Source organism: Clytia hemisphaerica, unplaced genomic scaffold (genome assembly GCF_902728285.1).
Source record: "Clytia hemisphaerica strain Z4C2 unplaced genomic scaffold, Clytia hemisphaerica genome assembly, whole genome shotgun sequence".
NCBI lineage: Eukaryota > Metazoa > Cnidaria > Hydrozoa > Leptothecata > Clytiidae > Clytia > Clytia hemisphaerica.
In genome coordinates, this window is record NW_027103319.1 from 127,634 (window position 1) to 142,212 (window position 14,579).

The window sequence follows — 14,579 nt, forward strand, 5'->3', positions numbered from 1 at the left end:
TACAGTAGGTTAAAATATGTTAGACCAGTTAATCGCCCCTTAAAGTGAGAGGAACTCAGTAAGTCAAGTTACCATGGAGGAGGTGTTCAAGGATTCAAATTTTTTTTGCAGCCAAATCAACGACTGAAAACAGTATTCTCTATATAGATTGTTATGTGTGATATTGTGGAGGTGATTTTGATGTGATGTTTGTAATAAACACAAAGTAAACAGACAAGAAAGTTAATCTCCTTCCCCTTTCTATCAAACTCCTCTCTTCTGATAAAAAATTTCGAACAATTTTGATCTCTTGTTTTAGTTTCGCCTAAAGTTGGGCTGAGGAGTGCATACGTTTTGCTCTGTACCCTTTCTGGGTTAAGAGCCGTGTGGAATCTTGCATCGATTGAAGTCGGATGTTCTGAGACTGAAGTTTTGGTCAAAGTGAAACGTGCAGAGTGGAGTTACCTACCAGCCCCGAACGCTACTTTTGGAGGTGAGCTTTCTTTTGTATTTATATTTTTGATTAAACCTCATTCCCTTGATAAATAGGCCATACGGGGGGGGGGGGGTTGGCCGCAGTTTGGAACCGCTATTTATGACTCAACGATAACTCTGTAGTAGTTTCATAACAGTGTTAAAAGTTCTTTCGACTCAGACGAATTTTCTTTTCAGGAGAGTTTGAAAAACTGCTTTTCCTTCCGAAAGTACCGCGTAGTTTTAAAAATGTGGACTACTTCACTATATGAAATACATTTTCTTCTCAGACAAAAAGCTTTTCTTTGATCACTCATAAAGGTTCTTGTTATAATCAATTAATTGACCAACTAATGCAGGTCCAAAGTTTCGAGGTATATATGAAAAATGTGATTAATTTTGCGGGATTCGTGTTTTGAGAAGTACGACCACACTGAAGGTGGAATTGCTCTCTCTCCAGAAAGCTACATTATAGTTTCTCAAGCTCCTTGGATTAAAATGTCCTTCAATCTTAAAAGTGTCCTCAAATTTCTCCAAGTTTTTACATGATTTTGCATTCGATTTATGCCAACCATTCTTACGCCAGTTGCTACGCATCATGGATTTAAATCTCCAAAAATATAATGAGTAAAGAAAACAATCATTTGATATCCCTTTAAAATTGACGTAGTATTTGTCATGTTTTTCGATGGAGAATTACCCTTTATCCTATTATATACATAGGGAGATCAAATTTCTCTTCTGTATTCTGTATGGCCTATCGATTCCTTGTTTATTTTGTCATAAAACTTACTATTTATAAAAGGCATAAGATGCCATTTTTCAGGAAAAGTCCTTCTTTACATGAAAATGTACACAACCTTGCATAAGAATTCTTATCGCCAATCAAATACTTACTTTCTTAACTTCTTCTCATTGGAAAATGAATCTTTCTCGTCACAAAAAATTAGAAAATTTTAAGAGCACTTTGAATAACAAACTTGTATAACTTGCGCACATAAAAAGTTACGCAAAAAGAAAAATCTTAAAAAGGAACATAAATTGAGGGACAATTGTGGTTTTGAGTATGCTTTAAAACAAAACCTTAGGATATACGGCATGCAATAATTTCATGTAATTCCGAACTAATGACATGCCGTTACATTTAACGAAAGATTCTGGGGCCGCTAAGGGTTGACCCCCACCAGGGAGGACCAAATGAATTGATTGTATTTTTATCAGGAAGAAAATTCGCGATTAAACCACATTGACTTGTTTATGGTTTTGACATTTCAAGCCTAAATCTTAAATCCTCAATCACTAGCCATGTACATCGTTGCTATTTACAAAACAGTTTAAAACAGACTAGCCTTTATTTTTCTTCGGGATTTGTTATTAAAATCACACAAATCATCATCTTAAAACTATTTGTACAATGAGTAAACAAAGATGTAATTTTTTTTTCTTTCCTTCCACCTTCCATGATTGGGGGGGGGGGGTTGTAGGGGCTCGAAATACCGTTTTCTCGTCAAAACTTTTGCTGAATCCCGGAATCCCGAAAATTTAAAAAAATAATAACACCGTCACACCAGTTTGTAGAGGTTAAAATACCGGAAAATTGACTAAAAATAATACCGTCACCGTCTGATTTTAAAATACCGTTTCCCCGTCCCTATTTTTGTCAAATCCCGTAATACCGTACTTAAAAAGAGCCAATCCTGTCACACCGTAAAATTGCAAACCCCTCCCCCCATGATTGAATCAAATTTAAAAGCGTTATTATATATCGTTACTTGAATACCGTAAACCTTGCCTCTTTGGAGATTTTTATGGGCATCAGGTGTCAGAGTCTGAAGCGCAAATTATAAGCTTTTACAGGGTGAACCAATAATTTTAAAATGTTTTTATTTCTTCTTTTTTGTAGACTTCATTTTGTAAGAGAGGACGACCAATCAGCCAACCAAACAGCCTGGATTTCAAGCTAGAATGAGTGTGTAATGGAAAAGCAACTAAGAAATCCCAACCAAAACACAAAGAGAAAACCTACCGAGGGTTCTACTCTACCAGAGACAATAGACGACGATGATGATGCTTTCGTTGAAGAAACAAATCTAACTCGGCAACGCAATCGAAAATTGCGTCCAATCCCTCAGAATGATGGTTCATCATCATCGGATGAGCTACAAGAATCAGATCATCGTCATTCTAAACGATTGAAACGAACAAAAGAGCTGAAACCTAAGCAACGTACCATTTCAGTACTTTCGGAATGTGAATACGAACAAGTTCAACATTTGAAAGAGATAGTCGAGGAGGGAATACGACGTTATGAAGAATATATTGATTCTGATATTGAACTTGACTCAGAATTAGTTTTCAAGAACCATGTCGATGGAGTTGACGCTGATTTGACTTCGGATATCGAAAATGCTGAAGACGAGCATAACATTGTCAATGTCGATACCTTCGTACAGGACAATGCTCAAATCAATATCAAAGTTGGAGATTCCAGTGTCGGAACTTCTCCTGCCGGAGATCGGCATACAATTCATAGAAACCTTAGGGCAGAAAATGTCGAGATCAAAGCTGAGAAATTGGGTACTCAAAACTCTGGCGATAAGAACGTTAGTATTATCAATATGAAAGAGTCAGAGGATCGGTCGGGGAAACGTCGATTTCGAAATAAGAAGCAAGGTTTAGCAACGCGAGGACATGAAGAGGATGAGAATGTCAGAATCATATCTGGTAAAGAGGATGATAATAACTGTGTTGTGATGGTCCACGAAAAGCAAACTGTCGGTGGGCTCAAAGTAACTGTTACACCGACATTCACCAAAACTTCTGAACTTGAAGTGGACAACAAAAACAAGAATGATTTAGACGCAGGTGCTGTAACGTTTACAAAAACTCCTGAACTTGAAAACAACAGGAAGGTTGACTTAACAGGAACCAAAGTTGAAGTGAAAGCTATGGACAAAAAGGAACAAGTTAGTGTTGAAAAGAGCTCGTTATTCATAACTGGTAGGAAAGACAATAAAGACTACAATGTTACTTTCCAGGGCCGTGATCAGACCCCTTCTAAACGCAATAAAGTGACTGTAAACTTGAAAGCTGAGACGAATTCGGTTAAGAGTCCTAACGTTGATCACTCAAAATTGAATCTTGATCTAAAGCGAAAGCCCGATGATGCTTTTTCACCGAAAGTGCCACGAAAAAGCACCAAGCAAGAACCAAGACCTTCCCAATTAAACCTCAAAGGAAGTCTTAACAAATCAAAAGCATTCGACGGGGAAGAAAAAACGATCAAAATTAAGAACTTTACTGAGGAGGTTACATTACGATCGGTCAAGAAAGAGCCAAGTGCTTCATCGCCAAGAAAATCACCAATGTCTCCAACCAAGAAGAGACCGTCTCTCCCATCACCTTCAGATCCTATCAACAACATTGCCAAAAAGTTGACTACTGAAATTTCGTCAGACAAAACGATAAAAGACAATTCTAATGAGAAAAATGACAGTAAAGAGAACAATGTTATGCTGGAAGTTGCTCCAAGAACTGTCGACGAGGGTGTTAAATTTGCTGACCCGACCACCGGATCTTCCACTGCACAGATTACGGGAAGTCCACTCCACAGTGACCAGTCGAAAAGTAAAATAAACTTTAAAGTTGATCGTAAAGACAGCTCATTGGTGCCTGGAACTGGTGAGCCTTCCCAGGGCACTAGTCAACAGACCTTTAAAACTGATAAGCGGAATAACAGCACCTCAGCTAACATCAATTCAAAGTTCAGTGAAGAGGATGACATTGTAACGACTTCGACACCTACAATGATTAATTACGATGATAGCACGGTTACTACCCCCAGCTCTATCCACCTGTCCTCCAAAGATGAGCTACAAAAAGTCAACCAAGAGGTTAAATCATCCTCTGAGATTGAGAACAAAGAGGTCTTGCAAAGAGACAATGCTCCAATCAAACTCTCTGTTGGATCTGAATCAACCAAGGATACGGGTTCACAAGATATTCATTCAAAACCGGTTACAGACATTAATGATTCTCCAGTTGCTAGATCACCAAGTCCCTTTTCATTGAAATCTTCAACAACAAGTGTCAAAACTTCCGACAGTATTGATGGCAAGAGCGATGAGAAGGTCACCGAAAAGCCATCAAAACCAGACGAAACGGTTAAAACTCAGCAAAAACGGTCATCCCGTAGACGAAGAGAAGAGAAAGATCTATTCGACATCAAGTTGAAACAAACAGTCCAATTAAACAAACTTGATACTGTGGATAGTCTAACATTCAAAGCTCGTGATGAAGTTGATCAGCGAATGAAAGCACGTACACCATCACCTACAGTGCCAGATAAAGCGTTCACAAAACAAGAAACGGATAATGTTGCTGCGCATATGCTGTCAACTTCTTCATCGAAAGCTGACAATACAAGCTCTTCATCTGAAGAAATCGCCACTTCGAAAAATGACAGCAATGTTTCGACATCAACCTCAAGATCTAACAAGCAAGAAAATTCTTTAAAGGCTCACCCTACTCAAAAACTTACTTCGACATCTCCAAAAATTGACAGCGAAGTTTCGACACCAATATCAACGTCTGGCAAGCCAAAAGATTCATCAAAGATTCTTGCTACATCAAAATCACCAACTCTTTTAGCTGATGTAACCCCACCAGAAGCAAACAGCGAAGTTTCGACATCAATTTCAACGTCTGGCAAGCCAAAAGATTCGTCAAAGATTTGTGCTACATTAGAATCACCAACTCTTTTGGCTGATGTAACCCCACAAGAAGCAAACAGCGAAGTTTCGGCATCAATTTCAAAGTCTGGCAAGTCAAAAGATTCATCCAAGATTCGTGCTACATCAAAATCTCCAACTCTTTTGGCTGATGTAACCCCATCAGAAGCTGACAGCGAAGTTTCGACATCGACACCAAAGTCCAACAAGCCAAAAGATTCATCAAAGATTCGTGCTACACCAAAACAAAAAACTCTTTTAGCTGATGTAACCCCATCAGAAGCTGACAGCAAAGTTTCGACATCGACACCAAAGTCCAACAAGCCAAAAGATTCATCAAAGATTCGTGCTACACCAAAACAAAAAACTCTTTTAGCTGATGTAACCCCATCAGAAGCTGACAGCAAAGTTTCGACATCGACACCAAAGTCTGGCAAGCAACATGCTACTGTGGCATTACAATCGAAGTCGCCAAATGTTGCTGCATCACCAGAAGATGGCACTAAAGCTTCAATGTCATCGAAGTCACATAAACATTTACTATCATCTACAACCTCTAAGCAAGACGTCCAACATGATTCAACTGATGAAATCCGTGGAAAATCTTTTTCGAAATCTTCCTCATCTATTGGACCATCAAAAGAATCTGACAGCAAATCTACACTGGAACCACAAATAGCCGTAACCTCAAATGCACTTGCCCATCATGATTCAACTGTCTCAACTATTGATTTACCGACAAATATTGAATCATCAATACTGAAGCCTATTGCAGATGAAGTTACACAGAAATCAAGTTTAAAAGCAAAATCAAAGACTGAATCCTCTCTGAAGACAGCGACGCAAAAACAGGTTGACTTCGATACTGATTATTCAAGGAAGTTGAAGAAAACTCAAGGAGACGTGACTGATGAACCAAACTTCAAGACTCGAGTTGATGAAGGATCTGGCCGAAAGTCATTCGAAGACCAGTTCAGCATCATTGGAATCGATAATGGGAAGCCTGACCTAATCACTCAAAGAACTGAACCAAATGACCGCAAGGCAGAATCGCCGACACTTTCTTTTGATGTACCTTCTTTACCCATGGATATAGAATCTACAATGGCGACTATCGATAAGAAACCTTCAGAAACAGAGGTAGTAACTTCCTCATCTTCATCTATCGCGATCCATTCATCCAACAAAGAGCATATTCCCACTAAAGTAGAACTTAAAGACAAACCGGCTCATATCGTCGAAGAAATCATTATGACTCCAGTAAAGAGCCGTATGGTGGAAGAACTACCGGAGCATTTGCAAGTCTTGGAAGACACATCATTGCATGTTACTTCTACAAGCGAGTTCAAAGATTTGGAAGAGGCAGTTCCAACACAGCTACAACCAAATGAAGACCTTAGAGTGAAGTCGCCGACATCTCTGGATGAAGCGAGATCTACAGAGAAGGCTTCGGAGTCACAAAAGGATTCTGATAAAGAGCCAGGCGAAATCACAACAATTAACAAAAAGCCCATGGACAAAGATACCAAAAACTTCAAGCTGGATCTTTCTTTGTCGTCTGGAAGCTCTCTAAAGTCACCAATAACCAACCGACGAAACAGGTTTACTGAACAACAAGTAAAACCTGTTAACGAAGCTCCAAAGTCTCGAACGCTGGATGAAAAGCGAAGAGACACAGATTCACCAAAGACTCAAGATATGGAGCAAAGTTCGTTGTTGAAGTCTCCATCGGCAACCCGACGAAATAGATTCACTGAACAACCAGCAAATCCTGGTGATGAAGCTCCAAATTCTCCACAGGGAATAAATACATCTAATATTGGCGAAGTACAATCGTTGATGTCACTTGATAAAGCTTCAAAATCACCAGCAGTTGATCGAAAACCAAAGAGCAAGGACTCGTCAAAGACAATGGATGTGGAGATCCCATCGATGGAGTCAGCTGATGAAACTCCAAAGTCACCAGCAGTTGATCGAAAACCAAAGAGCAAAGACTCGCTAAAGACAGTGGATGTGGAGATCCCATTGATGGAGTCGGCTGATGAAACTCCAAAGTCACCAGCAGTTGATCAAAAACCAAAGATCAAAGACTCGTCAAAGACAATGGATGTGGAGATCCCATCGATGGAGCCAGCTGATGAAACTCCAAAGTCACCAGCAGTTGATCGAAAACCAAAGAGCAAGGACTCTCCAAAAACAATGGATGTGGAGATCCCATCGATGGAGCCAGCTGATGAAACTCCAAAGTCACCAGCAGTTGATCGAAAACCAAAGATCAAAGACTCGCTAAAGACAGTGGATGTGGAGATCCCATCGATGGAGTCGGCTGATGAAACTCCAAAGTCACCAGCAGTTGATCAAAAACCAAAGAGCAATGAGTCGTCAAAGACAATAGATGTGGAAATTCTGTCGATGGAACCAGCTGATGAAACTCCAAAGTCACCAGTAGTTGATCGAAGACCAAAGAGCAAAGACTCGCTAAAGACGGTGTGTATGGAGATTCCATCGATTGAGCCAGTCGATAAGGCTCCAACTTCGCCGACAGTTGATCAAAAACCAAAGAGCAATGAGTCGTCAAAGACTGGTGATGAGAAGCAACAACAATCGTTGAAATCTCCAACAACTCCTCGAAAAAATAGATTCACTGATCAGTTAAATAAGACCAAACCAGGTCCAAAATCATTTATCGCTGACCGAACTGAACCTCTCTTAAACAAGCCAGAATCAACTGACAAGGAAACATTATCATCCAATAAAAATGGCGATAAAAGTGACATAAAGGTACCGATCAGTCACGAAGAGGTGCTTAAATCACCAAAACCTGAACAGAGTCCATTCACAAAGAAGCCCGCCTCTGCTGTGGATGAGACGTTAACATCACCACTCAATACAGTTAATTCTGAGGCCGAGATACCAAAATCACCAGCATCACCAGTATCTAAACAGAAATTGTCCACAGAAAGTCAAAGTAACTCCATCAAAGATGAATCATCGAAATCACAAACCGGTTCGCAACGACTTTCTCCAGAGAATGCACCAAAAACTTACAAAGAGAGTCTAAACACACCAATAGATGATCAAATAATAAGATCAACAGAGAAACAAGAGAATACTTCAAAGGACAAGAACTTGAAACCGTCTACATTTTCCTCAGGAAAGACAACGAGTTCCGACGAGGAGTTGATCAAATCACCAAGCAAGAGAAAAGAAGAAGACAACCTGGACGACGAAGGCTTAAAGTCGCCTACTATTTCCTCAAGAAAGTCAGCTAGTTCCAACGAGGAGTTGATCAAATCACCGAGAACTGACCGAAGAAGATCACCAGAAAAGCAAGAAGACACCTTGAAGGACAGGAACTTGATGTCACCTACCATTTCCACTGGAACCAACGAGGAGCTGATCAAATCACCAAAAACTGGACGAAGAAGAAGAAGAAAATCACCAGAGCAAAGATCTCAAAGCGAGGAAGAGATTCTAGCAGCCAAATACGAAAGTCTTGACCAAATTAAGAATAAGCAACTCAGTGAAGACATTGTCCAACACATGGAACATATCATGGGTGGAATCGATATTGCGCTCATCGAACATGGTATGTTTATAGTTTTTTTATTTCATTGATTTTCTTTTTCCTTATAAAGCTTGTGGATTATAGAGCCCAATCGTTCATCGTTCATGGCACATCTATAATTTAAACAAATAAAAGTTTGTTTTTCAAAATATTTAAAGAGAGTATACTTTTTCGCTGAAACTCATTTTTACAGCAAAGAAGAGCTTGCATAACAATTTATCTCGATAGATTTAAACTCTTTTTTGGCTTCTTCGACTTTAATTAAGGAATCACATTGGTAAACTAATATTCATGGTCCAATGAAAGACTTGGAAAATTTCTATTTTGCTTGTGCTATTTTTTTCCAAAAAACTGTAAAAAATTAGCTGTTTCAAGTACATTAAAACAACTCCTTTCATGTTTGTTTCTCTAGGTTCGAGACCAATGCATGAGTCATCTGGCCGTGACTCGTGGTACAAGAACGAAGGACTGGGTGACCACGTGGCTGGCTTGCTGTCAATGGTGGACCAATTTATCGACGAAGAAGACCATGAATTCAACAAGAGTTACGAAGCCATTAAAAAGTCGAATGCTCAACTAGAAAAGGAAAGAGAAAAGGATAAAACCAGTTTATCCAAAATCGCTGAACGCGCCAAATTAGAGAAAGATCTTTCTCCCGATTATGAGAGTTTTTCGCCATACTCTATAATGAAGAAACGAAACAGCGAACAACATTCGAGCTTCACCTTCAAAGATGTGGTGATCGGAGATGCTGGTCGTGAAGAGAAAGCAGATACTGTCCATGATGATGAATATTGTGTTATAGAGCTTGGTGGACCGTCTGTGGATGCTGTGTCTCCTACCAAAGGGATTGCCAAAGCTGAGAGAAAGAGTGTTAAACGAAGCACCTTTATTCAACGATTAATGCAGAGTGAAGATAAAGGTTTATCTTTTGATGACGTCGAGAATGTGACTTCTGGTGAAGAAGAACGGACGGTAGTCCTAGAGACTGAAGTTACCAAAGATGATAGAGAGGTTGTGGCAGATGATGAAAAGCCAACAATTGACATCAATAAAATGACCCTCAAAGAATCTTCACTTGATCCTGAGGTGTCCAGTGATTGCCCAGAAAAGTATCCAGAACAGAGCTCTGTTTCAAACGAAGTCAATAGCCCGACTCCTGTAGAGGAACCAAAGGTTACAGGACCAGCTAACTCGAAAAAGATCGCAGGAGACGAAGCTAACAGGCTACCATTATGTGATGAGAAAAAGACAGCTGAACCCATAGCTGAGATATCCGAACCCAAGGAAAAAATGCAACAACATGAAGTCAAGAGCAAAACTCCTGACGAGCCACCGAAGAGTTCAGAACATGTAGTTAAGCTAGCTGAAACAAAGAGAAAAATCAACGAATTCCAAATTCCGATTTCAGCAAAAGAGCCAAAGGCTGTACAATCTACTGTTGAATCTTCAGAATCCAAAAAGAGATCAAAACGAAGTAATTTCATCCAACGCTTGATGGAAAGTGAAGAGATTCAATCTGCAGATGAAAATGAGCTCTCTGATGACCAAATGGATGATGATAAATTCTTATACGCTAGACGCGAACAATCAGTCAAGCACTTAGTATTTGATTCTACCGGTAAGGAGGTGTCGAAGAAACAAGAACAAGAAACTTCACAGTTGCAAGTATCATCACAAATACAAGATGGCCAAGAGATCGATGAGTCATCGAAGGCTATTGTAACACTTGGTAGAGCAGAACCAACGGTACTAGAATCGATGGCTAACCAAGAGGTAGCAACACGACAAGATAGCCTTCTTCAAGAAGAAGCAATCAATGAGGACGTGTCTGAGACGAAAAAGTCAACATCTCCAATGAGTCCCAAAGAACGGATGTTATTGAAACAAAAAATGAGGATTCGCCAGGAAAGCATCGATGAAACACTGGACGACATTTTGGTGTTCCAGAGGTTGACGCCACATCAATAGAAAGTCCTGGCTATATCAATATCGGTCGAGAAATAACCTCATTCTCTATTGCTGAGGATTCTGAACAGAAAGGTATGCTTGATGGTACTCCTGTCTCACCAGATGTTACCACTGCTCCAATAGAAAGCCTTGAACAGATGGGTCATGTCCATATCGATCAAGGAACAACTAAATTTGATATCACTAAAGAGTCTGAAAAGAAAGTCATACTGGATGGTATCTCTGCATTTTCTGATGTCGACCCTACTTCGCCAATAGATGCATGCGTACCTAAATCTGAATCTGAAACTGAATCTAATACACCAGTATCTAATGGAGTAATTGGTATTCTTGATTCACCAGATATTGTCTCTGCGACTATTGAAAGTCCTGGTTATATCAACATCGTTCGAGAAGTAACCCCATCTTCTCTTGCCGAAGACTCTGAACGAAAAGAAATAAAGGTTGTTACCCCTGCTTTCACTGATGTTGACCCAGATCTTATAAAAGTAGAAATGACTACTACACTGGTATCTAAACCGTCAATATCTCATGAAGAGGTATCATCGCCGACTGCATTAAGCTTAGACGATGTCCAAGAGGATGATACTGACGTTCCTAGTCATACAGAATATGTCAATATTGATGTAGGAGTGACACCATTGACAATTACTGAGGATGCAGAAGTCGTTGAAGATTCTGAGTTAGTTGAAGACCCGGTGGTTCCTGAGACAAAGAATGTGGAACAAGTCAGGAGGACAAGCGAAAATGAAAGTACAACTCAAATTATCGAACCCGATTCCATAGTTGGTGAAGATCCGAAGATTGATGTTGGGTTTGTTAAAGAATCTGAACCTCATAAAGTAAACCTCATTTGCACCGTTGAGCAAGCTTCGGAACAACCGAAAAACGAAGATACTGATCTGGAGATTCAAGGCGACATCACGATTCTTGAAGTTACCGATACTGTCGACAGCTTTGATGAAGTTGATCTTTCAAATATGGAAGAGTTCGATCAAATCATCGACGACCTAACCATTCCTGACTGTGATCAAGACACTCCAGATCCTCTTACTGTCCACAACGTTGTCGTGGATTCACCTGAAGATACCAGGAAGAATGAAACATCCAAAAACCACGTTGAACTAAAGAAGACCCTGCTACAAGATCAACAAATAGTTATTGAAGAGAAAATCACAGTGGAATCAAATACACGGGAAGTGTTTGCAGAAAACGATAATCTCTTAACAAATACACAACAATCTGATGACAGTATTACGTCATACAATAATAGAGAGAAAGAAGAGAATTATAAAAAATCATTACATCATAATAATGACCTCATCACCACTGATGGATCTCTGCTCGCTAACAAGTCATTAAACACAACCACTGTTGCTCAAGATGAATCTATCAAACTCAGGTCTGATAAGGAACAAAATTATCATGTGAAAATTGAAACTGGAGAGCTTAAAGAGAGACAAGATAATCGATACGACTATCTCTCAAGAGTGAGTAATCGAGATGAGAATGACTCGAGAGCAAACGAAATAAACGCTCAAGCGAAACAATGGATAGAGGTTGTAGAGCAAGACGATAATCGCCCAGAAAACAAATCTCCGGAGGTGGAAAATCAAGAAGACGCTGTTTCAAAAGAGGAAGACCACTCGGTGAAGAAAGAGTTAATCTCCAAGACGAGAAATCCCACAGAAAACAAACATCATATCGAAGATAGCACGATAGTTACCAAGCAGAAACAACACTCCCTTACCAATGAACAAGTCAATCACTCAACTATTTCACAAGAGGGCTTTAACAACCAGGACAATCCTCTCACTCATCAGCTAGACGACGATACAAATGATTTTAACAATGGAGAAATAGAAGGAGTTGTTACTGCAGCGAGGATAAAAGAGGATAGCACTTTCAATAGAGAGTATAATCCTGTTTATATAAAAACCGAACATCAAAAAACAACAACTGATGTTTTAATTGATAGTTCAAATATACTGACGTTTGATAATAAAAACACAGGATTGCAGCATAGAGAAAGTCGTTTGGATCAACGTTATACAGAGGGAAAACCAGATCTTTTGAGTGAAAATATTATCAAGGAAAATCGTTCAGAATTTACAGTAATTGAATCATCACTAAAGAATTTGACGGATAAGGAAAATGGTTCTATTGATAGTGTTGTCGTAAATGATTCTAACAGTAGAAATAATCGACGTGGAAAACCATTGAGCGACAAGAAATTTGAGACTGCTACGAAGAGGGTTGTTGGAAGAGAGGAAAATAGTTGGATTCGTGTATCAGCAGATTCTTCTGAAAGTGTAAACACTGCGCATCAAAACAAAGTTGAGACTAAAGTTGAACCTGAATCTCGTCAAAAGATATTGGCTATAAATTCGATCGTCAGTTTGAAAGGAGATAGTATCGATTTTAAAGAATATTTATTGAAGCATTCGGATACAGTTTTTAACGTACGAGAATCGAACGAATTTCGTGGAAAAGACTTGGAAAATATGACTGAAACAGAGCTTATTGTTGAGCCGTTGTTGGACGGGCAAGAATCGGACGTTATCAAGCTGAAAGGCTCACTACAAACGGTCGATGATCTACTCTCAGGTGCTGTGAGCAGTTCCAACGGGATGGGTTCGAACCAAGAAGTCATGGCTGTTATTCAAGATGCTGTGAACGAATTTACAGCCGATATTGGAAGTGGCGAATCGAGGAAAAATATTTCATCAGAAGTTAATATTGTTTTCCCACATTCACCTTCAGCACAAAAAAGAACGATTTCTTTTATATTCAAAGAAGACCAAGAACAGAGGTTCCATTCTGAAATTGAAACTGATATTGCCAACAAATCACCTTTAGCTTCTCCCGCTCAACACGTATCGATGTTATCGATTGATGATTCGTCGACTCAGCCTGGTATGAAACGTTCGGGTAGCTTCTTATCAGTTGCTAACGTACCTGAACTGAACGCGTCGGGAAAACACGTAGATACGCATGCGCAAAGCGATAAACAATGGTCATATAGCATACGTCAAAAGAACGAAGGCACCTGTCAGTTAAGTATCCAAGTTATAATGGACTCGAATATTTTAGAACGATTTGAAACGGAGACAGTTGAATTTAAAAACATTTTGAAGAATTTTGAGCATGATGGTTGTATAGGGGAATGGGTGTTAGTAAATTGTACCACGAGGGAAATTGAAATTTTCATACAATTACTGAAAGAACTTTTAGAGAAGGAGAAATTGAGGGAACTAGATAATGATATGGACAAAAATAAGTTCTGTTATATTCTATAGTATATTATTATTATTTATTTCAAAGTTTCTTTTTATCCCACCTAGGGTAAAGCCCTTGAAAATGTTCTCAACATGTTCTTAAATTTTTGATTTTGAGCCTTTTTTTCTTATAAAACTGAACATTCATCATTCATATCCATTAGAATTTTTCGTCCCGTCAACTCTCTCTCTCTCTCTCTGCAATGGGAATTTTTTCACTCGCGAATTTTTAAAGTCAACTCTTGCAGTGACATTCTACTTGAATTTTTTAACTCTGTAATTTGCAAACTTTCGTTCCACTCCTAATAAGATTATCTGATTTAATGAGTTTATAAGATAGACGAGAAGCTTCAGTTTTTATTAATTTACTCTTTATAGGAAGGCGGAGTCTTGTCTGGAAAGCTGATGCAAAGTCACAGTTCTCAGTGATTTTATGGAATTGCAATGTGACTTGCAAAAAATTAGGATTTTTAGGAAACTTTTTCAAGCATCCCAAATTCTGTTTATGTTTTTGAAGCTTTTAAATTCCTATCTAGCTTTTGAAAAAGTTAGTGAGTGGATGTTATCAAGTTCTGGGAT

The 14,579-nt window shown here is 39.1% G+C and overlaps 2 protein-coding genes across 2 annotated transcripts; both read left to right on the top strand.

Moving 5' to 3' along the window:
* Positions 1 to 302: 302 nt before the first annotated feature.
* LOC136814362 (serine-rich adhesin for platelets-like) lies at positions 303 to 10,722 on the top strand. Its single transcript, XM_067070893.1, has 3 exons — positions 303 to 472; positions 2,357 to 8,772; positions 9,164 to 10,722. Exons 2-3 carry the CDS (start codon positions 2,430 to 2,432, stop codon positions 10,720 to 10,722), a joined length of 7,902 nt encoding a protein of 2,633 aa, XP_066926994.1. The 5' UTR covers positions 303 to 472; positions 2,357 to 2,429.
* Positions 10,723 to 10,796: 74 nt separating this feature from the next.
* Positions 10,797 to 14,021, top strand: LOC136814821 (uncharacterized). The gene has a single exon (XM_067071251.1). It carries the CDS (start codon positions 10,797 to 10,799, stop codon positions 14,019 to 14,021), a length of 3,225 nt encoding a protein of 1,074 aa, XP_066927352.1.
* Positions 14,022 to 14,579: the final 558 nt, after the last annotated feature.

Excerpts from the sequence above, each read along its gene's own strand:
- LOC136814362 (XM_067070893.1), top strand. The coding sequence starts at position 2,430 with ATGGAAAAGCAACTAAGAAATCCCAACCAAAACACAAAGAGAAAACCT. Across the intron at positions 8,773-9,163 it reads TATTGCGCTCATCGAACATG|GTTCGAGACCAATGCATGAG; the intron begins GTATGTTTATAG and ends TTGTTTCTCTAG.
- LOC136814821 (XM_067071251.1), top strand. The coding sequence starts at position 10,797 with ATGCTTGATGGTACTCCTGTCTCACCAGATGTTACCACTGCTCCAATA.